At 40.6% G+C, this 27,208-nt stretch overlaps 1 protein-coding gene across 2 annotated transcripts in view; it reads left to right on the forward strand.

The window, feature by feature from the left end:
* PHEX (phosphate regulating endopeptidase X-linked) overlaps nt 1-25,013 on the forward strand; it is a 103,347-nt gene extending 78,334 nt beyond the window's left edge. For both annotated transcript variants that reach the window (XM_052795010.1, XM_052795011.1), the window contains exons 16-22: nt 9,647-9,701; nt 12,905-12,972; nt 14,827-14,957; nt 17,959-18,024; nt 18,132-18,236; nt 20,027-20,103; nt 23,568-25,013. In XM_052795010.1, the coding sequence (XP_052650970.1) occupies nt 9,647-9,701; nt 12,905-12,972; nt 14,827-14,957; nt 17,959-18,024; nt 18,132-18,236; nt 20,027-20,103; nt 23,568-23,670 (605 nt within the window). In that variant the 3' untranslated portion in view covers nt 23,671-25,013. The remainder of the gene's footprint in view (nt 1-9,646; nt 9,702-12,904; nt 12,973-14,826; nt 14,958-17,958; nt 18,025-18,131; nt 18,237-20,026; nt 20,104-23,567) is intronic.
* The last annotated feature ends 2,195 nt before the right edge of the window (nt 25,014-27,208 follow it).

Raw genomic sequence — 27,208 nt, forward strand, 5'->3', positions numbered from 1 at the left:
CAGGAAAGCTGCCCTGCGGGAGGCTGGAGTCTGCGAGCCTATGTGTACTCATGTTGTGTGATGTGTCTGCTGGGCAAATCTATGCCCCACTGTTATTACCTTACTGCTTTGCAGCTATGTTTTCAGTAGTAATCCATACAAAGTTCTGTAGGGGCTGGTGGTATGCTACAAAAACTGTGGCCTTTTTAAAGGCCTAGTTAAACAACAGAAAAAAAGTTCTACAAAAGAGAGTTATCTGAGAATAAGAAATAAGCATGAACTCTAGCAAGTTAAATGTAAAGTTGTGATATAGCAAGCCCACAAAGTTTTTGAGGACCAACTTTCTAAGAGCATAAGAACTAATAATAAAACCTTTTTTCGAATACACTGAAAGAGGAGAGTCTCTAAGGCATAAAAATAAGATGATTCTTTGCATTGGAAGAGTTTGGGAAGTTCTTATCCTGGAGCTTTTTCTTATGGGAGGTAAGTCCCAGGAAGTCTTTCAAATTTAGTGTCAACAGAAGGTACTTTAGAAGAAATTCATAAAACGAACTGTGACAAATATAAGGACCAGATAATATTCTCCCAGGTATTTCAAAGGAGCTTAGACAAGAAATTGCCAAACAACCAGCTTTGATGTATAGCTTATCACTTATAGTGGCCTTAGCACAGGAAGAATAGGTGTGGCAAGTGTCAGATCCTTTTTTTTTTTTCAAAAGAGAATCCAGAGGGATCTGTATAAAAAGTCATTCTAGCCCCTATGTGAAGGAAACTGTTCGTGACCACAACATGAACGAATAAGAGAGAAAGAATAAGCATATGATATAATGGGGAAGAGTCAACGTGACTTGGCTTTTGCTTTTTCTTTTAGAAAAGCATCATGCTTTCTTAGTCCGCTAGATTTTTTTGAAATTCAGAAGCAAGTAAGTATGCTTGATATACTATGTTCATTTCCACAGAACACTTTTGATGAGTTTCTTTCCCAATGCTATTAACTGGAAGTTGTCATGGGACAAGACAGAAGGTTCTTTCATAAATTAATGACTGATTAGAGATAAGAGAAGGAGGTAGGAACAAATGACTTGTTTTCAAAATAGTGGGAGGGGTGTGTTACGAGGATCTGTGCTGGTCGCTGTATTAGCAGATGATCTGAAAAAGAGGGTGTTCTGTTCTGAACCAAAGAACAGACAGATAGAAACTCAGTCCAGGAGGACAGGTCCCTCTGCTACTGATTGCTGGAAGGTAGAAAGATGTACTAATAGAAGAATTACCTCACAGATAGGTGCCTGATGCTCTTTCCCTACACATCTACTACTGATTACTGCTGGAAATCAGAGAATGAACCAGATAGGCTCTTCATCTGCTTGAGTGCCCCTGCTCTTCAGTGAGCAAACTGGATTTTAGTGTGTTCAAGGCCCATCTATTTTTGCTTTTGGTAAATGAGTTTACTAAGAAGGAGAATTTAAGAAATGAGAATTTTAAAATGCATAATAGCAATCGCTTCTGGAAAGCAGCCTCTACGTTAACAGGAAAATACTTAGTTCCAAAGTTGATTCTAAAAATTAAGACCGTTCAGTTTGGAAATGGAAATGTACTGTGTGACGTTATCAACATAACCACAGCAACCCCAAACTTGATTAGTCACTGAAGGCTTCGTGAAAGACTTTAGAGAAAAAGCAAAATCAGTGCCTTGAACCGTGGTTTCTGAAAAGCAGCTATGATCAGATACCTGCAGAAGTGGAGGAGAACTTGAAGGTCCTGATCACTTCTGAACTTTAGGAAGATGCTTTTGCTTTCTGTGCTCAGAGCATAGGGAGGTCTCTGGCACACTCCTGATGGAAGGATTACAAATTCTTCTGTCTCCGTAGCTTGTATCACTGACATAGGCATTAAACAAGAAATCACTGCGATCTCCGTACAAGTCCATGCAATCTTCATACACGGGCAAGCTGTTAGTGTTTTTAACTTGACTGCTTGACTACTCAATTACTTGAAAGAAAAGGTCTTTCTTCACTAAAAGTGAAAATTAATAGAGAGTAGAAACTAGATGATTTAGAAAATTATTAGATTTGGGAGAATACAGCAAAACTTGCATATGCAGTAGATTGTAACAAATTTTGCTGCACTTCAGTACAAACATCCTTATGTTTGCTATTGTTTCATTTCATTTTCATTACTAAACTATTGATAACTTGAATGGCCAACAATTCTGCTAATATCTCCAAAGGAGAAATAAGTAGATGTATCAAGGTAAGATGTGCTGCAAAGAGCAGAGTTAAAAAATGTGGTACATATAATTTATCTTATTATTATACAAGTTTACTCCTGATGTTCTCTTTACATGAGAGTAAAGTATTATAGAAGTTTACTCCTGATGTTCTCTTTGCATGAGTTCTCTTTATTTATTTCCTCTTTTTCTGTAACTCAAAGTGCCTTAGATTAGCAACCATGCATGTTTATAATGGTTGTTAATAATTTTTCCGTCCTAGTGTGGATCATTTTTCAATTTTCTTTGCGTTTGCTCGTCAATTTCCCCTCAATTATAGGTACTTAACGAGGACAACAGGTACATGTCATTGCCTTTAGATTCTGAAACGGTGTCTAAGTACACTTCATATAATCTAAGCAGCATGAATACTATCTTTTTAATTATCATCATTGGAACACAAAAACACTTTCCGAAAGGCTCTGTTTATTTTAATGAGCCCTAGAGCAGTCAACAAATATGTGCTGAAAATAGATACAAGTGGTGATCAAAGTATGCTAGCATACTTCTATTGAAGAAAAGATTTTATGTGTCTTTAGAGCACTAAAATATCGGCCCTTGAATATGTTAAGGATAGAGGGGAACTGCTCATTAGACATTTGGTGTATTTAATTTGCTTTCCAAGTGTAAATATGTATGCCTCTAGAATATATCAAAAAAGGTAACGTTTGTGGGTTGTGAACAGTAATGGAAGGGAGATTTACAGTGAACTGAGGCAAATATAAGCAACACACTCATGAGGCGTAAGCTTGAATAGATGTATTGGATAATTAACTACTGTTGATATTATCTCTGTAAGTTTATACCCATGCTCCTTCTAAGTCATTCATGCTTGTACTGCAGTTCTCTAGTGAAAGTCAAGAGGCCTCTTTAGAGAGCGGCTTCATTACATGTTGCAGGAAGAAGATATAATCTAAACCAGAATTTTAAAATCGCGTTCGAATTAGCGTCCGTAGAGAAAACCACAGATGAGAACTCCTATTACCCAACGAGTATCATCTTTATAGAAAGCGGCATGTGGGTATTGATTCTGGCGGCTTGCTGATGCTGTGAGTTGCAAGGGAGATCTCTTCTCCTGCCAGGAGCCGGGGAAGTGCCGGCAAACAGCACACGGTGCTGTGGCCGGGGGAGGGCGAGCGGGCTGCGCGTAGGGGCACTTTCTCTTCCCTTAAGAACGAGACTAATTAGAAGGTTATTGATGAAGTAGTTTCAAGTGCGCCATTAGTTTCCAGGAGGTTAACGCTCATAACAGATTTGGACTGAAGACTTTCTGAGCCCTGTTATTAAGTAAGCTTTAAGTGTTCTTAAGTGAGCCCTCATTTTCAATTTTTCCTATTTACTAATGACTAGTATTCTCTTTTATTTAACTACGGTCACAGGTGAGATGATGCATGATCCTTACATCCACTCTTTATTTCTTCTTCCTAAAATTTTTATCTATAAGTGTATAAAATACGATAACTTTTTCTTTCTTCTTTTTTCTGGGGATTTTAGTGAGTTTTTTCCTTTAGACAATAAAGATCAAAGTTCCTTGTAAAAACAGGTGTTTTCACAGGTTTCCTAGTCCCTTAGGACACAGTATTCCTTGGATCCTCACAAACCATCTCACGGTTCTCCTCATGTTGCCCCACTGAGGTTGGGAAATGCTGGCTTCTCTCTTTTCATGAGCAGCGAAGAGCCCCTTGTCAGGTGAAGCAGAGACTGAGCCAAGCATTGAACCAGAGGCTGCTGAGTCCTCTGCATTAAGACCATCACTTCTCTTTATCTGTTAATGTATTTATTCACTACTCCTCGGAAAGTTAAGCTTTGTATGCATGCATAGCAGGAAACAGCTACTGTGCCTTACACAGTTTATTTTTTCTATCCTTACACAATTTATGTTTTCTATCCTCTTTGTCCACAGGATAAAACTTGAAATTAAGTGTAGGATTCAGGTCCATGTTATGACAGAGGGTTTGATCCTAATCACCTACAAATAGGTGCTGAAAGCTGGCTGGGATGCTCTACAGCACCCAATACGTTTCCTCATGTCTGGCGTATCTGAGAGAGAACTTGCAGGAGACCCTTGCCCATCAAGACTGGCAGCTAGAGCCCAAGCAGGACATGCAAAGTCTTCTCAAAAGGCATTGGGAAGAGATTCAGTTGTCCAAACAGAAGTCTGTGGAACCATTTTAAACAAATGTATCCTGCCCCTAGTTTTAGATAACTAACCAACATCCTAGCGGTCTTCATGTTTAATTCCTTATGTGAATTCAATATCCTTTGTTTACTGACCAGCAGTTAGTCTCCTGCTTATACCTTATCCCTTTAAAACTCTCCATCCGAATTCATTCAATGACACTTGAAAAACAAGTTACAGCTTTTAAACGCACCTGAGAATTGCCAGTACAACAATTGGCAGATTACCCTGTATGTCACACAATGTAGCACAGCTGTCTCCCATATCCATTATTTACATACTGGATTCACTAGCCTGTCAGAAGTTGCTTTAAACAAATCAACTAATTATTGGAAATTGTAAATGCGCTAACTTGGAATAAGGCTTTACTAGGTCTTGTCTTGCTCAGTTAAAAATATCATGCAATATAACTGAATAATGTAACTGAACTATAGATTTGAATTCATATTTAGATTTGAACTCTAAATTTTCTATGATTTGGTGAGCCATCTCATGTCTTTTTAGTTTGCTTCATCCATTATTAGTCTGCATCATTTCAGTGAACTATCAGATGAAATGAGATTGCTTGTGTCTCCTTGGTGAAGTAACAATATTACTCTGGGTCTCGGGGCATTCATCTGCAAAATGTTTATAATAATACCATGAAGGTATTAGCTGGTAAATGGGTTCATTAATGGCAGTAAATCCCCTGCAAAATTGGAAAGAAAAAAAAATTGTTTCAAATTTGAAATATACTCTAACAAGCTTTAGAACACCTTGCTGCGGAGAGAGGTTGAAATTGATATAATGGATAAAATGAAGCTAGAAATTTTGAACTAAGTTAGAAGTAGTCCTGTGCAGGTAAAGACTGCTGTCAGAGCTTCAAGATCAGCGTAAATTCAGAGTGGTATATTTGAAGTAAGCCAGACGTACTCCACTGCTTGAAATGCCCCTGCGTTCCGGAGCAGTAAGGGGAGTAAGAGGAAAGTTCAGCAAAGAGTCACTGCCCAAGGGTCCAGACACAGGGGCTAGGAAAGCCAAAGCCTACCTGGAGGTGGATCTGGCGAGGGATGTGAAAGGCAACAAGAAGCCTTTCTGCAAGCGTAGCGGCAGCAGCAGAAAGTCTGGGGAAAATGTGGTCCCACTGCGGAATGGTGGCAGGGACCTGGTGACAAATGACATGGAAAAGCCGAGGTACTCAGTGCCTTCGTTGCCTCGGTCCTTACTGGTAAGACTGGCTTTCAGGAATCCCAGGCCTCTGAGACCAGAGGGGGAGTCTGGAGCAAGGCTTACCCTCCGTGGAGGAGGAGCAGGTTAGGGAATATTTAAACAGAGTGGGCAGACACAAGCCTGTGGGCTCTGACGGGGTGCACCTACGAGTGCTGAAGGAGCTGGCTGATGTCCTTGTGAGGCCACTCTTGATTATCTTTTGAAAGGTTGTGGTGACTGGGGGAGGTTCCTGAGAACTAGAAGAAAACAAATGTCACTCCTGTCTTCAAGAAGGAAGATCCAGGGAACTACAAGCTGGTCAGCCTCGCATCGGTCCCTGCGTACATGATGGAGTAAATCCTGGAAATAGTTTCCTTGACCAGCTTTCTACGATGAGATGACTAGCTCAGTGGATGAGGGCAGAGCCGTGAATACGATTCGTCTTGACTTTAGCAAGATTTTCAGCACTGTCTGCCCTAACATTCACAAATACAAGCTGCTGAGAATGGGCTAGACAAGTGGACAGCCAGGTGGACTGAAAACTGGTTGAACTGCTGGGCTTAAAGGGCTCTGGTCGGAACTGCTGGGCTCTAAAGTCTTGTGATCAGTGGCACAAAGTCCGTCTGGAGGACGATCTAGCCTGGCTGTCCCACCTTGCCATCTCTAAGATGCATGGACATAGGGCATCAGTGCTGTCCTGTGACAGCTTGAACTCAGCTGTCCACAGACCTCCAGTGCTCTTACGGCATGTGAGCCGTGAGTGTCTATCTCAGAAGGATGCTGCGGTCCTATGACGTTGCTCCAGAAGTCGGTAGGTTGTAGGAAGGTAGGCAAGGCAGATTCTGCAAGTCCAGGTCCTACATATGGCAGATAGGTTTGTGTGGGGTCTGCAATAAGGCAACGCAGTTTTCTTTCTGCGTGCTGTTGGTGAGTAATGGCCTTGAGCGTAGGCTCTGAGCCTGCACTAGCAATAAAGTGTACAGAGAGAGAGGCTTTCTGCCCATAACCCTCTTCTGGGGCTGTGTGGAGGAAGGAAGCATGAAAAGCTGCACTACAGGCTAAATTTATGGGGAAGTGTTAGCTTAAAGTATCTTCCCAGTGCCTGTATCCGTTCCTTAAGATGTGAAATTCTCTGAAGTCTGGCTGACTTACTCCTCCAGATCAGTCCTTTGCTTGCTTGAACTCCAGTGGCATATAAATAATCCCATTAACATTTATTGCTTCTACAGCCTACTATGAGCTCTCTGAGTTTTGTCGTTAATTCTTTTAGGTACAATATGCCAAGCAAGCAAGAAACAGCCTTCACAAGGGAATTGCCTAAACTGAGGCATTCTGAACAGCACAAAATAAGAAACTGTCGGGTGATCCATCTCCTGTTATAATTTAAAGGAGATTCTAGGTCTAGGACATTGTTATCCTTGTTCCCTCCAAGGATGATCTGGTTGATGCTTGCCTGAGGGATGCATTGCATACAGAGGAATTCCCTGTGTTGCCAAGTCTGAATCTGTTCATTGTAGTGTTGCAATAGTAGACAAGCACCCTCCCTCATTTAGTGCTACTAATCTCTGGAGAACAGGACACCTTTGCTTTCTTAGCTGCCCAAGAATCACTTTCAAAACTAGATAATTTTGTTCTTAAAAAAGAAAAAAAAATCCTATTGTAGGTAATTAATACATTCCAGTTCCCTGAGTTTTTCTTAAATGTGTATTACATTCTAGTGGCCTCTGACCCTGCTTTGGCCTGAAAATACTTCCTAAGCTTCCTTTAGTGCAATCAAACTACAAAGGTGTTTCACACAGCTGCCCAGAAGCAGAAATCACTCCTTCAACAAACTTTATGCTCAGGCATATCTTACCTAAAATGGATCCTGCCTTGGAGTAAAATAATTATCAACCTGTTGTATGGATTCAGGATTGGAGCTTCTTCCCATTCATTCACATGCCTTGTTCAGTGAAAACTTTATCTCATGGCTTAACTCACATCTAGACTGTTTCAGCAACATGCTGTGAAGACACCTTTAGATTATATTTCTTGGATGGATGAGCCTGAGCGAAGGTTTGCACCTAGTTTACTGTAAATAATGTATATTACCTCTACCTGGCACACAGACAAGTGCAAATTCACTACACAAGTCTATAAATGGACAAAATAATTGCAGCTCCTTACGAGATCTTGATAGGCTCTTGGTGTGGTGACAGCACACAGGACGGTGTGATCCCTAAACATGATTTGTGGGGTGACTGTGCTATCTTGGTTCATACCATCTTCAGTATGGGCTCATTTGTTCTTTTTGGCCACAGCTCCTCTCATCTGCTGTTGTGGGGAGAGGATCATTCAGGGTGAGTGGACCTTAATGATTCCTTCATTAAATGGTCTCTTTGGCATGTCCAAAACCCTTTCCTGAGGTTCAGTATTTGGAAGGAACCAGGCAATGTAGTTCGGACTAGATTTCCAGCTCTTAACTTAGTGTACTAGCAAGCAATTTTCATCAGGTTGCGTGAGCGTACCATTGCTGTGAGGTGTTTAAAAACTTACAGAGTAAATACTCTTCTGTGCGCGCTGGGAGGCAAAGAGAGTTAGATCAGGAAAACTTTGTCCTTGACATTGGTACAGTTGTGTTTTGTAGTACTGGAAAAGCAAATGATAACATGCTTGAAACAACAAAACAGCATCTGGAGAAGTAAGAGAAAAAGCACTTAGAAAATAAGTTTGAAAAACATGCTTTTTGTAAGCTGATTGCAAATAGATAGTCAAGGCAGCCAAGGAGGAGCAGCGGAAAAAAGCAGATGGGCAGGCCATGAGGACATGCCACTTAACATCATTTGACATGAATTACACTCAGCATATTGTCTGTAAAGACTTTGTAAGGAAAGGACAAAAATCTTGCCTGACAATTTATCTCAGATATAAAGAAATCCACGTCCTATACATTAACACAAAACTGAATAAGGTTAGAATCAAGTGAATGTGGTTTTTGTTTTGATGTGAGTGGCCAGGTGATTTCTTGAAGAGAAATAAGCTGAAGCAGAGGTTCCTGGGAAAGCAAGAGAATCACCTGAGGAAACTGGTTCTTCCTTGACAAGGTGATGTCCATGTGGGGTAATCTTCAAAGTAGGTGCAAGCCCGTGCTTCATAGATGGGAATTCCTGACATGAGACAGCAAATTCCACATTTGGGCCTGGAAGGATGACACTTTTCACCAGCATATAAAAACTTTGACCATAGACATCTGTTTTATTTAGCAGTTCTTTGCGTTGTTAAACTGTTACCATGTTCAGCCCCACTGTCTTCAGAATTGTGGCACTGAAAGGTCATCCAGGAACTAGAAATAGGCCTGTGACTTTGAATTTGAGGAACAATTTTGGTTCCTACGTGCAACATCAGTAGATCATCACTCACTAGAGTGTCTCCACTGACAGGGTTTGGGTGACTAGTTAGTCTACCAGAAGGAGCCAGGTAATTCCTGTAGCTAGACTGACTCTACAGCCTTAGTAGTCTACAGCTCTCCTTTACCAAAGTGCCTAAGAATGTTTGTTTACCTTTGATTTTTGAGACACTATATAGAATTAGGCTTACATTTTAGCACTTTCATGTGCCTCTTGCTGCACTGAAGCCTCACTAAGCTAACACCTTCTGAGTCCTTGTTGCCTCTTACCTAAATATTGTCTGTTGATCTGTCAACACATCTGAGGGGAATCCAGTAGTTTTCTTCACAGGAAACACTAGGCATTTTTTCACAGGAACACATGCACTTACACACACAGACACGCGTGTAGCCATGGAATAAAATAAAGTTCTTGCAGTGGAGCATCTTGTTGCCACTGTGGTCCTGAAGGAGGGAGGATCTCTGCTTCTCCAAAGATCCTCTACTGCATTCTGAAACTACCCCCTGAGGGTAGTACCACCTGCTCCTTCAGCAAAAATCTTCTGAAACTAAACAAAAAAGGTCATAAAATCCAAACCCTTGGGCCTTGTGATTGTTATTCAGCTGCATTGAGCTAGGGACCTCACTACTACTGTTTCTGCTTTTGCAGGATTCCCAGCAGGAGAACTGCAAAAGCCTTTCTTTTGGGGAACAGAGTATCCTAGGTAAGTACTGCACCAGGGAACCCCGTACACCTGGAAATGAGGAATAACAGGGAAAGGTATTGGAAAGACATATAGACAAAGAAGAGGGCATGGAGAAGAAGTCTACGCTGCTGAAGATGACCAACAGGTAGAGCAGAGGAATACTGTGTTGTCCTTCTGTAGGGAAAGCTTGGCCCTTGGGTTGTGTGTTCTTCTCTGCTGCGTCCTGCTTTTACTATTGAAAAAACAGACTTTGAAAAGTGCTGCTTTGTGCAATAACTTTTCTTACCCTTGGGAGCTGTATGTGTTGCTCTCGTCTTAAACTGATGACTGATTTCTCACAGGAATTGCTAATTAAGTGCACCTGAGTGGAAGAGTTTCGATGCTGTAGCATGCAGATACAGCAGTGTGCACATGGCAGGTATTAAAAGGAATTGTAAATCAGGTAGCTAACACTTCCTGAACAGAAGTGAATACCCTGAGAAGCCGTTTATTATCAGTTTATTGTTCACTTTCTGCTAATATCTAAGATTAACAGTGGGCCTTTGCCTGTGCCTGTTGAGGTGCTTGAGAGTATCTCCATATGCATAAATGATTGCCTGAGCGGGCCCATGTGCTGCTGTAGCTGAGGAAGAGTAATTATAGGTCACATATATTTAATTTTGAAAAATCACTGCTTTTGTGCAATTCAATATCTTTCTATTTTAGGGCACGGTAAGACCGTGAAAAGTTTCTGACAGCAGTTTCTGAAAGTTATTTTGCAGTTATATAAAGCCAGTTACTGGTGAAAGATATCCTTAATAAATCTTTGTTAAAAAAAAAAAGTCAAACTTTTTGAGTATTTTGGGTTTGCCATCTTCCAATCTGGATGTGTCCTTGTAACAGGAAATTTGGCAATGTATGTAGAGAGACACATTCAATTTAGGAACAAATAAATTTGCATTCAAAGAGAATTCTTATGAGCCAAGTGACTTTCTAAGTGGTAATTGGGGATAGAAGAAAGTCCTTTCTTGTTAAGGTGAACTTATTTTCTGCTGTGGTTATTGCAGACCTGTTTCCAGCTTTGCTTTCTGAAGAGATTTCTCTGTACCCTGACCTTCTGCCATAGCGATAAAATTGTGGTTCTTTCAAAGAATTATACTTTGCTCATTTCTCTTCTTTAAAGGTTACCTTAGCTTAAATTGGTTTTGCTTGAGTACGTATCAAAATGAAATTTAGTAAACAAATGTAGCTGGTTTATATCAGACAACAGATTGCTTTTGTCCTTGAAATATTCTGGATCTGTCTTCTGCCTGCTTAAAAGAAACAGTACGTGGCACTGGAACAGAAAAATCATGAAAAAGTCATCAGCACTTGCTGGAAAACTGATTTAGCAAATATTTAACATTTAGTGGCTTTTTAGTGTCCAGTTCCAGCATAACCACTATAGAACAGTTGCATCTATTTGCATAAAGGGAAGCTAAATTATCACTTCACATCTCAGTACTAGAAATAAAATACCATTCAAATGGCACCATTCATTGTTATGAGTCTTCAGTGCCAGATATATTGAAATAGGGACTGGAGACTACCTGAGTTGGTAGCTTCCTTACAGTCCTCTGAGCCTCCCCAGTCCCAGAAAGTTCCCTCCTTTAATCTGGTACCCCTTGGGCTGCACCTAATGCCCTCCATCTCCATCCAGCTGTGCCCCAGAAGTGAAGAGCATGAACAGAGCTGGGAGCGTTTCTGGCAGAATTCTTGTTGAGCTGGACAAAATGCTGAAGGGGGTTTACAGAAGCGAAGGCCAACATTCACCCCAAACTTCATCCCATCTTTTGGAGCTGGGGAAGGCCCTAGGAGTGCCCAGGCACCAGCCTGTTCTTTGTCCCTGCCACTCATGGTGATCAAGAACCTTAGAGGAAAAATAAGATGTATTTAGTAATAGGGCTTATTGGTTCTTCTTGATCTCTTTACATGTTTTGTGCCATTCTTTTTATACTTCTCCAGCTGCAAAAAAATCCTGTATAACCACTTTACTTCAGATGTGGAAAACAAGTCTAATATAGTACATTTCATATGGGTAATTATCACTGTGTGCTACACAAGATTACAAATTTGTCACACCAAAGGATGATATTTCCATTGCTGAAATGTATAATTTTAACCAGTGTTTTTTAGTGAAGGTTTGCAATAGTACTTGGGGGGAAAAAAACAGTAGGGAAGATTTTATCATATGCAAATTACCTTTCAGGAAAGAAAAAAACAAAGTGAAGAATTGTCATGGGAGCAGGGGGAATTAAATGATATAATACTTTTTGGGCATAACTGAGATGAGCAATTAGCGTGCTATGGATCATTAGGTCCAGTAATAACATGTTACTTCAAACCTCTGCCTTTCTCCTATTTCAATACAATGCGTTAGAAATACTATAAGCTACTTTGAAGTATGGCATCTCAATAACTGAAATAATTAAAATCACAAAGAACAACTTAATGAATGAAAGATGCATTTAGTAGATCACTTCCCCCCCCCCCCCCGATATCCACTGCATTTGATATAAAAAACCCTGAACCTTTTCCTCTTTCATCCCTATTTCTCCCAGATGCATTTTGTTTATTTGGATATAATGAGGAAAATACAATTAGTTGTCAATCAGGAATATGAAATATTTCTTTCTGTTCTGTTTCTCCAGTGCATTAGATCTGACTGTAGATCATGTCCTATGCCTGGGCAAGTGCAAGGAAATTGTATGACCTCTTTTTTAAAACAGAAGGGAGATCTGTTTAATGCTTTTCAAACGAGAGTCAGTCATTTGCAAGTCTGTTTGTTGCATGCCAGTGAAGAATGATTGGAGCTGGCATTACGGAAGCCCATTGCAACCTTTGATCTATCCTTTTTTCATGACGACGCTAAGAGAATAACTTCACCTATAACTTTGTCCTGTTTGCAGTTAGAATATATACAATGCAGTCAGCTGAAGGAGACATTCTGGAGCTCCTATGCTAATAAGGGATTTGCTTAGAAGAGTGAACCATCACAATGCTTTCTAAAGTTTTATATGAAAGGTTGCTTTTAAACAAGTAGGAGTTTAACATTCAGACTTCCAACAACTTTAAGTCAAAATTGTGCAGGTATGATTTTTAGACCCATTCCCCCCTAGTTTAAATAAATAATGATCTTTCTTGAGGTCTTCAGTCCTTTAATGTTCATGACTTTCTAAGGAAACTGCTTCTTTGTGTTGCAGGTCATTAAGCTACGGGGCCATAGGAGTGATTGTTGGCCATGAGTTTACTCATGGATTTGATAGCAATGGTGAGTATTCTTCTATAGGTTGATAACTTTTCTTTTTTTAACAGAGTTGACAGATTAGATAGTTGACTTGTATATGCTTTAGCTTTTCTATTGTTTTGGGTTTTAACAATGCTGAATTGCATGAAAAAAATTATAAAGTTGCATTTTTTAATTTATTTACATGCAATCTTGCTTGTCTGAACCAGAATTTGTTTGGTAAGGAATGCCACAAGTTTGATGCTTTCTGTTTTTTGAATGGAAACTAAATCAGCAACAGATTCAGAAAGTCCTGGCTGGGAGGGAGTGGGAAGGGCAAAGGGATAACTTCTGATTGATAAAAATGACTTCCAAGAAAACTTTTCATTTCAGTTTTGACTTTTTTCAAAAGACAATTACTTACAAATACTAAAATACAACACTGGAACAGAAGTGGAACAGAAAACTTATTGCAAAATATTAAAAAAAAAAAAAAAAAAAAAAAAGAAATGATCTGAGAATGTCAAACCAACTGTCCTGAAAAACTGGGTGGAGCTGGGCATTACCACCATCTCACTTGGCTATCTCAGCAAAGTGCTTTTTAAAATCAGGCTCCTGAGAGAGAAAGGCGACGAGGGGGAAGACAGTGAGAAACATGAAACTCCTCCTCCAGGGAGCAATTCTGAGTATCTGACTGACCTCCTGCTCTGACTCACTGTCTAGAGAAACCTCTTTCCACTGAAAATACAGAATGTTGAAGGAAAAGCAAGCTTCTGGCTCACTGCCTAACTGAAGTTAGGTTGCTTATGTTGCATTACTTTGAATACCTTTTAAAAAATAAAAGGAAAACCTCGCATTCTGTTGGCACTGCTCTGCAACATTTTGTGTCAGCAAACACTCCGGAATGGAGAAACTTTTCTTCACAAACTCCCATCTCATTTTTAGGAGAGTATCTAATCTCCATCATGTCTCCAGGCAGTCAGAGAGGAACATAAGATTTTATTCCCTAAGCAGACCACTACCTCTTGCCCAGGCTCTTACCTTCCAAATATAGAAATCAGTGCCTCTCTAGGGAATTTGTCATCTTGAACAAGACAACACACAGGGAAAATATAAAGAAATAAAAAGATGAAAGAAAACATCTGCAGTACTTGGTATTGTGTCTCCTGGTTGCTCCCTACCTCTCTTTCCTGCAGTCGTAATGAAGAATCAAATCACAGAGCAAGGCTGCGTCCACATGGGCAGCTAAACCTGCTCTCAAAAAAAGCCCTAACGCGTCTTGTGTCTGACTGGCTGGAGACACGATGGAGATTAGACGCTCTCCTACAAATGAGGTGGAGCAGGGACCTGAGGCTGAATCTTCCATGAGCCATTGCTGTAACCGTCAGCCTGGGGAATGGGATGAATGTATTCTCCTTGCTTCCGTGAATAGGGTTCAAATGTTCTGGTTTTGCTCCAAGGCGAAGAATGGAAACTTCAGAAGTTTCCATGAAATGGATTTTTTTTTTCCTGGTCAAGCGTATAATTAATTAATAATAAATTAGTTACCATCATGTCTGCAGAATCAAAGACATATGGGCTGAGGATGAAAAATACTCACAATTATTCTTACAAGAAATCTCATATGCCTCTTGCACTACGTAATTATAAAATGTACTATAGAACTCATTAGTCATTACTATTTTTTTCTGAAAATGGAAATTATGACAATAAATAGAATGCCAGCTTTTCACCACTGACTTGAGCGGGGTCAAGATTTCGCTCACTGATCTTATCCATTTTATACACACACGTGTATGAGTACATTCACCTCTCATTTCTGTGCAGGTGATAGATTCCAAAACTGAAAAAGTATGGGGTTTTCTCCTACATAAACATTTGTTTTCTTTCTTTTTTAAGGTCGGAAATATGACAAAAATGGAAATTTAGACCCTTGGTGGACAACTGACTCTGAAGAAAAATTTAAAGAGAAAACAAAATGCATGATTAATCAATACAGCAATTACTACTGGAAGAGAGCTGGCTTACATGTATGTAAATCACCAGTGATTGAAAGCAGTGGTGCATCAGGAGTTTTGGGGTTTTTTTTTAAAGTTGTCTTTTTATAAATCCCAACACATTGGGATATTAGGCTACTAACTTCATTTCTCACAACAAATCATTTTTTGAAGTGAATAATTGTGATAAAAATTGTCTGTCAGATTTGATTAGTCCAGTCAAATACCACTACCCACACCTTGGTGATGGGGTTAAACTACTTCTCCTCATCACATCATTTTGGAATCAGCGGAAGAGGATGAAGCCACGCAGCAGGGCTGGTCTAATTACTGTGAGCATGTTAAATGTCTTCTGAAGATGAGGTCCGTAATGAAAACTGAGCAGTCACTCTTTTTAAAAAGAAGAATATAATAGCATGTTTTATAGATTCCTTTAGCAATTCCGCCTGTTATTTATTACAGCTATAAAATGGATGCATAAACCCTACTTTATTTCAGATTCAACTCTTGCTATTTCTTCCATGTGTGCACGCAGACCCAATTTGTATCTCAAATGAAGGGAGTATGATAGCATTAGCTCACAGAAAAGGATTGAGAAAGAAAGTGCAAGGGAATGGTTTCTGTTTCATTGTTTATCAGAGCTATGAGCTTCACTGAAAACGTGCACATTATGTAAGTGTCCAAAATGAAGGATAAATAGGATAAATCCCAGACTTTCAGAAATCAATAGCTAAAATTCTAGTAATGTTGGCTGGGACATGATTTTAATCTTAATTTTCAGGATAAAATACGTACCCCAGCCCCTACTCAATTCTAGCACCTCTACTTACATTTTAGAATCAGAAATGCAATTACGTCTTTGCCTTTTAAGAACAGAGAGGTCACATTGAATGCTTAGAAATAATTTTAACACTTTCCCCAGGCTGTTTGTATTCGTCTCAGAGATAAAAAAGCCATATTGTAGTCCAGTCTGAAGTCCAACAACTCAGACTTGAAGTCCTTCATCTAAGCTATTTTACAAATAAAAATTCTCAGGCTCATTCCTGAATATCTGTAGGACAAAAACTGTCAGTACAAAAATACCACTTAAAGTCATTAAAACCTTCCCCAAGGATGTGACCGTGCCCTTCCCATGCTCCTGCCGTTGTCTCGGCCATCCCTTTTATCTTCTGTGGTGTCTCTTGAGATGGGGTAGAGCTGAAATTTTCCCTCCGGTGTAGCTACTGCCTTTGAAGTCTGTGGATGGGCTTACTAGAGAGATCCTGGTACTCACAGCCTTGTCATCCACAAGGCTTTTTCCTCCTATTTCCGTGGGATAACTTAAAGCACTTTTTAGATGATAGAAGAAGAATCTTCATATTTTCTGCCATATTTTATAGCTTATGTATGAACAGTTATGCATGCAAAGAGCTTTATTTTGCCTGTCATTTACATCAATATTCTGCAGGTTTTTTACCCTGTATGAATATTTTTCGTGGATCAAGAAGCCTCTTTACTCTTCTTCTTTCTCGTCTGGTTTACAATAAAAATGTCTCCAGAAAAGAAGTGTAATGAAAGAAAAAGTGGATAGAGAAGTAGCTTCAAAGTGTAGTAATCACATAAAGTCATCTGATCAAATAAAGGGCTTATCGTGGTCCCTGAGCCCCGTCACAAACTGTCCGCACAGAGTAGTCTCAGATCCCTGACCAGAGCTGCCTGCGATCAGTGGAAAGACTTCTTCCACTTATTAAAATGACCTATGGCCCAAGTGCCCTGCTAGGTTACTCTCATCTTATGCTCTAAATCAGTCTACTTCACAAGCCCACTGCAATAAAAATGTATGAGTAGGTAGACCAGAAAAAAAAGGCACCTGGTGTGTGTGCACGTTCCCTGGCGTCCCAGCACCTTTTCTCCTAAAAGCCTCTCTCCCAGCTCCGTCTCCAGCCTCCAGAGGGCAGGGAGGGCTGGAAGGAAAGGGGTGCACGTTCCTCTGCTGCTCCCGTTTCTCCTTTTTTACACCCTCGGGTGTAACACTGGACCCAAGGCATCAAGCAAGGTGCCTTGAGTCCAGTCGGGGTGCTCGTCTGCGCTGAGTGGTGGGGCTGTCTACAGGTACCTGGGTACCCCCGAGGTCCTTTTACCTCTTCTCCCCCATTTCCCCCTCTTTTACCGTCCTGAAAAGAAGGTGAGATGACGTACTCATCCCTGCGGCATGGGAGAGCCCGTCGCTGGAGGATCCGCTGGCCAGCATTGACCTTCAGGGCCCTGCCCAAAACTGTCCTCAATTACTGTGCTTATTCGAGGCGTAGAGAGCAAAACCGCTTAATTACAAATACAGTTTGGGAACGCTAAGACCTTAGCAGGCTGGGCGATCAGAGATAATGCTGCACTTGCAGAAATGAGGATTTCTTCACGATGATATTGCACTTGGTAATACCAGGAGACTGGCTTTTTCACAAAGTTTAGATAGCGCTGCTTCTCGCAATATATTCTTGTTGCTCTTGCTCTTGGAATCAATACTGGGGAAAAGCAACGTGAATCTCCTTTGCAGGTATTTTTAGAGCACTGAATGTACTATCAATTTCAATTCCGTCTCTGACAGTTATTTTTAATTATGCTGGTTTATGTTATCACTTAAAAGTTATTTTTGCATCCTAGGAGTATATTAAGAGTTATGTACAGAAACAAATGTAACCTTTTAGATAAAAGTTTAAGAAAGGGGCTACTGGATCTCACATGTAACCAGATAAAAACAGTCTTCAGGGGAAAATTATTGAGGCTTAGATCAAAGATCAGGGACTGGAATCTTGAGTGCATTTTATCTACTATATTTTGTGCTACAGAGATCTAGGACAAGACCCAGGATAACTTATCACGGAGAATTGTTTACTGAAAGTTTTCACATTGAAAAACAGTTTTCTTAACCAGAGATATGATGCTTGAAATTGGCTGAGGTCATTGTCACCTTGTTTTATTTTTTCCCCTGTTTCTTGAAGTTGATCAAGAAGGAAGTTCAGAAATGGATCAAATGACTGATGTTCTTTCATTCTGCCAGGTGAAAGGCAAGAGGACTTTGGCAGAAAACATTGCAGATAATGGAGGTTTGCGAGAGGCTTTCAGGGTAAGTAGATGAAAAATATCTGAAATGTAGTATTATTTAAAAAAAAAAAAAAAAGCTGTGATCAGGCTCCATGTGCTGAAAGGCACTTAGTATCTCTTTCTTATCAGGCATACAGGAGATGGATTACAGAAAAGAGGGGAGGAGAAGAAGAGCCTTTACTGCCAGGCCTTGAGTTCACACACAACCAGCTTTTCTTTCTGAGTTATGCCCACGTGAGTAGTACAAATGTGTTTCAAGCCCACATCTGTTAACCTGCACAATGTGCGGTGCAGAGATGAGACTGCTTTGTTTCAACAATCTACACCAGCCAAACCCAGACTTTTCAGGGTATAAGCAGAGACTTCTTCTCCCAGGACTATTATTTTTTTTCTGTTTTCCTCTTTGTCCTCATCTATCCATGGTGCCAGAACTGCTGAAATTATTCTTGGTTTTGCAGTGTTGTCACAGCAGCTTGCTTTCCTCTTGCTGCTTCCCTCCACTACAAGGGTCTTCTTGCATGTATTGATTCCTTAGCTTCTTTCCATTTTAGCTTCCCAGATTTCTGGTCCTTGCAATACACAGCAGTTTCTGACTGCTTCCACCACAGACTCCTGTTGCAAATGTACCGCCACCATTCGTTACTAAGCGTGTTCAAGGAAACCAGGCAGCAGTGAAGAAAATCTTTGTTTATTTTTTCCTATCTTTCTTTGCTGTACACTAAATAAGCTGTAGCAAAACTTCGTTGGGGGATGTGAGCTTTTTAGAAAAACATGTAGAACAAGGGAGAGAATCAGAAATTATTTATTTGGTTAAAAGAGTTGGGACAAACTCCCTATATGAGAAGTAAAAGTTGGGCTATAAAACTTTGCCCACCAGTTGAAGGAATGAATCATCTAAAACTGAAGAAACAGGATCCAATGCAACCAACCCTGGCTGAAAATCATTTCTCTACTGAGAATCGGTGTAGCAGCGTATGGGTCAATGGCCATTTCAGTTTGACAGTATCGACCAAGGAAAAGACTCCACTTTGGTCATTTATGCTGAGTTGAGTTTCACACTGTGCCAGTTTTTCTCCAAGAAAACTTTGAAGCCCTAGGGAAGATCTGGGGGTCTTACAGGACCGCTGCAGGAATTGTGTGTCCAGTGGACCCTCTGAGGGGAGGCGCAGGCACAGTGAGAGCAGTGTATGCCAGGTACCCTTGAGTTCAGCCTATTTCCACAGAGCTCAAGACACTCAACAGACTCATTCAAACTGCCAGGGCTGTCTTCAGCCAGACAAAATTGCACTGAAGTCCACATATCCTATGGGCAGTCTGGCTTAAAGGATTTTGTCAATAGGAAACATTCAACACAGGAGTTTAGGTAAGGTAGAGGCTGCTTAAATGAGATTTTTCATGCAATGGATGCAGCATAAGAGGGATTATTCAGCTGTGCAAATATTTTTCTCTACCCTGTTTTGTGGTCGGTTACAATTGGGTCGAGTATCATATCAGGAATAGTGAATTGGGGACCACTGATGGAAACTTGAAAATCGTGTCATTTCGAAAGAAACAATCATTCCAACGTGGAAAAAATATGTCAGGTAATATAACTGCAATTCTACAGATGATAAGCATCATTACGTGTACCTTTTATACACATTACATAGCTTTGAAACCAAGAAGTATGCTTGGTAATTATTAAGGCATGAGATGCTGCAGCACAAGCTGAAAAGCAAGCTACCATCGTAGAGAACTTCAAAAAAAGAACTAGTAAAGTGGCTATGATTAGACGATGGGAATGAGTGAGTGGAGAGTAACAGTGGGTGGAGACTGGATCCATTAAGGGATTTGAAAAACAAGAGAATATACCAACAAAAACCTGCAAGTTAGCAAAGGTGAAACAAAATAGGAGTTTGCAGCGTCTTTCCATTTTGTGCATTCTGTAAGTAATAGGCATCCTAAGAACAGTGACATTACATGCTGCTTTACTTATGAAGTCATCCCAGATAACGTGCCTATTTCTGCTTTTTATCTTTTATTAGGTAAGATGCAACTCCTTTAGACCAGAATCTGCGAGAGAGCAAATATATATTGGAGCTCACAGCCCTCCTCAGTTCAGGTAGTGCAAATAATGTATTTACTCAGTATACATCAATCACTGCAGCACACAAGTGCAGAAATTTAGCATGTTAAGAGGGGTTTAAGAGCAAACAGAAAATTGGACTGTGCTCTTGGCTTGGATTGAAATTGAACCGTTTTTATTAGCTTACCTTTCTCTATTACAAATGCTCTTCTGTAAAAACGAGGGGTTTGCCTCTACCTTCAAAAGCGGTTGAACTAGAACACACTCTGATCCCTGCGATGTCCTGTAATCATGGCCTTAGTATCTAAAATGCCTCATCTATCACTTTTTTTTTTTCCCTTATGCAATTCTAGTTTAGAAAACAGTGAATATTAGGAGGGTCCTTGATTTAATCTTCCTGAGTTCATTAAAAGCTTTAAAGTGAGTACCTTGAATTATATTGATAATGCAAAGCAAAACATGCCCTGTAAGTTCAGTTCGAGATTAAACTCTACAGTTGGCCTTCAAGAAACACTATGCTCAAAGGAGCTGTGGTAGTCCCGCCGTAACAGAGTGTTTGTGTCTTTGCCCAAAAGGCGTCCCCCAGGCTCCCCTAACCACAGACACCCATGAACCCCAAGACGGAGAGGCTGGAGAAGGGGAAAGTTTAAAGACTACATAAGAATTAGGAAGCCAGAGTTTATTTCTCTGCTTCTCTACAGAGTTTGTGTGACCAAGAGCAAGTTGTTTCTGTTGGGATTCATGTCGGTTGCATTTACTTCGCTAAGAATTGTGTGTTTGTCCTCAGTCAAGTGCTACATTACCTCTGTATTTGGGGGAAGGATGTTAACTCCACAAGCTGATTCATAGTGGAGGTGTCTCCGATACACTGGATTAGTTGCCTTCTGGAGATTCCTACCGCTTTCTTTTGACTAAAGAGGGAGCTGGGATATCACCTTCTCCCTGGCCAAATTGAGGTGATATGAGCCCCCTTTGCCTCAGTTCTCTCTTGGTAAAGTGAAAAATAGCAACGCTGGCTTCCCAGGGGAGCTGTGATGTTGCTTCACAGGCACTCGGACATATTCCCTGGACACAGCCACGCCAAAGCTGAAGATACAAACACGGCATGCATTAACACACCTTGGGCTACTTATAACCAGAATGGGTTAAGAAATAATGGAGCTGGAAACAGGATGACAAATTGAATATAAGCTAGCGTTGCAGATGTGTGTGCTTGGTCTTGGTAGGCTTCTATACTCTGGATTGAAATCTGTGCTACTCGACCTTTGCAATACCTGTTACACCAGCTAGCGAGGGTAAAACTAGTGCAGCATGCAAATCCGCATGCCTTTTAACAATTGAAAATACATCATGGTGATGAGGACAGGACTATCAGGCTGATCTTCAGCCTTCAGAGTGATATTTTTTTATAATTCCTACCCTTGTTAAGATTTTGGTAAAATAACCATCTCTTGCCTTTTAAAGTCCTCAGATTTATTTACCTATATGTATATTTATATATTCTGAATCATTACATAGCTACATTCCCATGAGATGATGCAAATCCCAAAATCTACAGGGAAGCCTGGGGATAGTGCATTCATGAGGAAAACTCATGAAGGAATCAGGCTAAGAAAGAAAATTCCAGAGAAGATTAGATGAATTTGGGGTCTAGAAAATACAGACAAAACTTTTTCTTAGTTTTTATCTGAGATATTCAGAACAGGCTTCTCTTTCAGACCTAAAGAGAAACTGTGGTGCTTATCTCTTCTTGCAAATCATATCAACTGGACTAACAAATTATATTACCTATTTCTCCCAACTTTGCTTCATGTCCCAAGACCATTATGAGTATAACAGCAGTACAGCTAGTTTCAACATTGACAGCTCTTGCTATCCAAAAAGCCCAAACAGCCCTTTTTAAAGTAATTATAAAAAGTAACTATAAAAGAAGATAGAAATGAGCAACACACATCCTGAGCATAGGTGTGTGTATCTGAGTTAGTCACCTCGGGTTCTCTTCACAAAGAAGAATAGGCATTTTGAAAGTGTGTGTGTGTGTGTATATATATAATATCCTTTTGTAAATAATAAATTTAGATGACTTAGATTCTGCAAATACATCTTTCTATTGACTGCCAGGGGAGCCCAGGGTGACCTGTTCAGATGAAGGTGTCTCTCCTGTAGTTCAATGGGATGAAATCCAGACAGCAGACTCTGATTCCACACTTAATGTGTAGCAATATCAAACCATGGGTAGAAAAGTCACGTGCATGGACACATAAAGATCTTTCACTGGCTAGATTCTGGTTTTATTTACTTTCAATTGGCAGATTTTCAGTATTAGCATGTGTCTTTGCTATTTCTGAATGCCGGTTTCAGAGTGAAATCCCTGGCATGGCAGGCAGAACTCCCACCAACTTCAGCAGCAGTTCTGCATGACCAGCTCTTGCTGTTCAGTCCCTGAATATATATTTGCAATGTTTTTAGAGTAAAGCTGTATATCTTACTTGAAGCCTAACCTCATTTTGTAATTCTCCCTACAAAACTGACCTTTAGACATTTTTGCGCCAGCTGAGTGCAAATTTTCTTACCCACAGAAAGTCTAATCAATGTAATAAGAATGTTTTCTACCACGCTGAGCTACGCTGAGAAGCTGATTGTCTGTAATGGAGAAAAATGCCTTCCCACTGCATAACAAAGGGGGAGGAAAGGCATACAGTTAATATCTCAGTAGATACTTTTCTGCTTTTAACTCAGGATGCTGTTTACTTCAATACCATTGCAAATTTCAGGTTAGTAAATTCCAAGATGCTTAAAAGCATAGGAAAAATCAGCAAACAACACAATCCCAGTCTAGCAATGGTAAAATAATTTCTGACAGCATGAAATAATACAGACATGGAAGCAGGAGCCAAGGATGACTGCATACAAAGAGCGAGCTATTTCCAAAAGATCAGAGGAGATGAGATGCTCACAGGTGTAAGGCTGAGAGAAGCTCTGCCTGGGGTCCCCCCCCCGCTTCAGGCTGCGAAGCCCCTGTGTGTGTGTACGTGGGTGGGCAGAGGGGGGTGTTAGAAGAATCTGGCTGGAATGAGCCAAAACACCCCACTTCCAGCACAGCCACGGCGGGTGCTTCCATCCTCCCGCCCGCTAGATGGGCTGCAGCGGGTTGGCAGGGGCTGGAAGAAGGATTCCACCACGCAAGGCTACCGCTGGTCCCCCCCTTTGCTGCCAAGGGTCGGTTTAGAAAGTTGTTCTAAATGATATAGCAGCCACAAAATGCGGTGGTTTTTCACTGAGTTTCTAGCAAAGATGGTTCTCAAAGCACCGGATGAAACAAGATTGTCTTCGCATTAACTTTAAATGGGAGTGGTTCTCCTGAACTTTTTGGTTTTATTTGTGGAAAAATGACAGGGAGAGCCTGAAAACTCAACCTGAAGTGAACACGCCGAAACACTTACAGGTCTGTAGTGTCTAACAGAAGACAAGCTGCATGTCGATCGCTTTTCTCTTCGCAGAGTTATCGGTGCCATGAGCAACTTTGAAGAGTTCCGTAAAGCTTTCAATTGCCCAACGAACACGACGATGAACCGAGGGGCAGAATCCTGCCGGCTGTGGTAGACTTCCCTTCCAGGTCCTCCGTCAAGAGGGGTCTGCAATACGAACTGCTGCACCCGAGCTCACGCCCACTGCTAGAGTTTCGGAGTAACGTTCTGCAACCTGGAGGGGTGTTACTTCAAATGCATCTTCCTTACCCATGCTGATGACCTGCATGGATCTAATCACTCTCTATTCAGAGCCTAGAAACTTTCAAAATAGAAGAGAATAGGTTTTCTTTAACAATAATAACAGAAAAGGAACTCCTTTTATCCGTAGAACTACTCCTGCTCATCTGCAGTTGTACCGCTGTTGATGGATACATGCCATTATCAATTCTAATTCCTGATTTATAGTTGAGCAAGAGGTAAATGCTAAAATCCAGTTTTAATCTATTGCTCTGCAGGGGTGCTATGCAGAATGCTCCCCCACAAAATTTATTCTTTCTGGATGAAGAAATTCATGACACCTGCTATAAAGCCAGCTCTGATCTGCTGGGTGACACAGCTTTTTCATAGCTTAAACTGTCACTGCCCAGCATGCCATAAAAGATGTTGCATGATGTAAAGACACAAGACTTTATATAAATTCGGTTTAATATGTCAGATTAGTGCCTCAGGTTTTAGAACAGTTTCAAGCTGAGAAAGCACCTCATGGTTTCCATCTGCTAGGACTAAACAGAAAGGATACTTGTCAGATCATGGCCTCTTCTAATTTTAGAACAGCTTACGATAAAAATCTATGTATGGTGAAAATCAGAGGCTTGCAGAAGGAATTCCCAGCAGCCACCGTATTACGACACTTATTCCTGTTTACAGTGTGGGCAGTTTTTTTCCCAAGGGGTGATTTTTACTTTGTGCTGAAGGTAGCTTCACCTACCTTTATTTTTAAGCCTGAAATACTATACCAATTTTAATTTAGGGATTTCTTAGTGCCTGGGTCTTACAGGAGAATGTAAGTAGTGTGCATGTTTGTCCTCATGTTCTGGACAGGGCAGGGTGACTTGTGATTTTAAGAATATGTGACTGAAAAACAGAGTACCAGCAGCATTTGACTTGTCTGGATAAAAAGAGCAATTCAAGAGTAGAGGACTTTTAAATGCAGTATGCATGCAGGCCAGGTGAGTTTTTCATTTGGTTTCTAACAATATTCATAAAAAACCATATTTTATTGCAGCAGAAAAACTTTGACACAGAACTATTACTAAGGCGGGGGGCGGGGGGGGGAACCAGCCCGTTCTTCCCCAACAGAAAGATAGATATTTAACTGGTATTTATTTATACCTGGTGCATTAATTCATTCTTACAGGGTGGAATTGTTTCAAATGGAGAGAGAGTTTCTTTAGACTGATTTAATTAGTGCAAATCTATATATGTCTCTGTGTGTATATACTTTTTATATATATATATATATATATATATATATATATATACAAAAAATATGTAAGTTCTTCTATTTGCTTAAATTTTATTTTATCAGTATAGAAATGTTAGTAAGATAAAGTTTTGTTACAAGGATTGGTCAAATACTGTCCAACAGTCAAAGTGGAGGAAGGCTCAACTGAAGCTAAGATTTTGCAAATGGGGGTAGTTTCCTATGCTTCTTTAGAAAGAAGGGGGACATCATGGAAACATAATTTATGGAAGGAAACAGGCCCTCAAGCTGCCTTCCAGAGAGAAGGAGGCAGACACTCCTGAACTCAAGGCACTGTTGCCACTTCTTAGAAACAAAATATTATGTTGTGGGACCAGGACTTTCTTTTTTCAACTTTTCCCTGAAAAAGTCAAAGTTTTCTTAGGAGGAAAAGCACTTTTGCTTCCTTCAAGCCAGCTCTATTCCTGAGTTCCATGGATTACAGTTTGTCATTTGAATTGCCACTACTAAATTTTTTTCCTGGAGATACTTTTCACATAAACTGCGATGGCAGTATTTTCACAGAGACTTTCCTCAAACAAGCATGTATGGGTCTTGAGCAAAGTGATACCGTTTGCCTGCTAATGGGAAAGTGCCTTAGCAAACCGAATACTGTACTGAATTCATTCCTGTGCTCATATGAGCACTGACACGACTTGATGTTGGCTGCTTTGGATCAACAGCACGGAGTTCAGGGGTGACATCCTGGCCCCATTAAAGGTAGTACCAATATGGTCGTTGTCCTCAGAAAAGTCAGGACATCAACTCAAACACTTATCTAAGCTTTCTAAATTACTGGACTATGCAAAGCCGGTTTCACAACAGTCATCTTTAAGTTTTCTAATTTTATCTCTCAGATCAGAGATGCATTTGCAAGAGCTCCTCTCTCATGGCTATTTTCCAGTGGGACAGATTCTGTCATTTTTTGGTTTATGGGGTTGTTTCTCTGTACCGGATAGCAATTTCTTCTAAAATGCCTGATGTTTGCTGCCTTAAATGTCACTCTTGTTGCTCCCTTCGTGTTTAATACCAAGGATTTTTGAACTGTGGTATGCATATTCCCAACAGCACAGGGACCACTGCAAAACTGTTTCATCCTTGCTAGGGCATCTCCTGCAGCAGCAGGCTGGGGGGATAGTGGGCAGCTGGGGGGTTTGGGGGCAATGCACTGGGAGGGAGGAAGAGAGGGCATCACCAGGTTTTTTGTACGCTGATTTTACCAGTTGAGAGGGGGCCTACATGCTGCCAGAAAAGCCAGAAGTCCTTGCTGCTGACTGGCACGTTCGTTGGTAGCATCCCCGTTCGGCGAAGCCTTGCTGCCGGGTCAGGTTTTCGGTGCCTTGGTCTCGTACATGCCCACGGGAGGATCCTGGCCTGCCTCACCTGCCTGCTTTTCACCTCAAACCGAACAGCTGATGACGCGATTTACAGTTCACTTTGGAGCCAGGTATTTAGGTACCAGTTGGAAAGCAAAGTAGAAGGTAATCAAACGCGTTCTTGACACTCGGTCACCAAAGATAGCTAAAACATAGTCTATGCTGGCAATGCCTGGCTGTGTTGCTATCAGGCTCACGTATTACATCTATGCAAACAGATCCTTCATTATATATATTCTTCTCCCAGAGCTTTGAAATTGTTGGTTTTTTTAACTGCCAGTAATATTGTGAAATGTTTCTTCCTGTTGGCTTGGTAATCTTCTCTTCTGGTGATCAGGAGGAGAAGGATCACCTATGAATGAAACATTTTTACCTGTCTAAATTTGAAGAGATATTTTTCTACTGTGTAGACATAAAGAAACAACCTCTATTCCTGTCCCATGCCCCCTTCTTTGGGTCCTGAAAACATGTAAACATTCTATTCTATTCTATTCTATTCTATTCTATTCTATTCTATTCTATTCTATTCTATTCTATTCTATTCTATTCTATTCTATTCTATTCTATTCCTTCTTTTTCTGGCCCAGCCCTGAAAACCCTGAAATACCACCTTATACACTGTGAGTAGTAGTTCTGCTGATCGCATTGTGAAAGAGTTAGCTTTACACACGAGTAGCTCTCTGAAAAGGCGGCTGTGCTATTTACCTGTGTAAACTTCTTAGGTACATAAATGACGTCCAAGCTGGGTCTGGATGCCAAAGGACCAAAAAACC

The sequence above is a fragment of the Harpia harpyja genome, chromosome 8 (genome assembly GCF_026419915.1).
Source record: "Harpia harpyja isolate bHarHar1 chromosome 8, bHarHar1 primary haplotype, whole genome shotgun sequence".
Lineage (NCBI taxonomy): Eukaryota > Metazoa > Chordata > Aves > Accipitriformes > Accipitridae > Harpia > Harpia harpyja.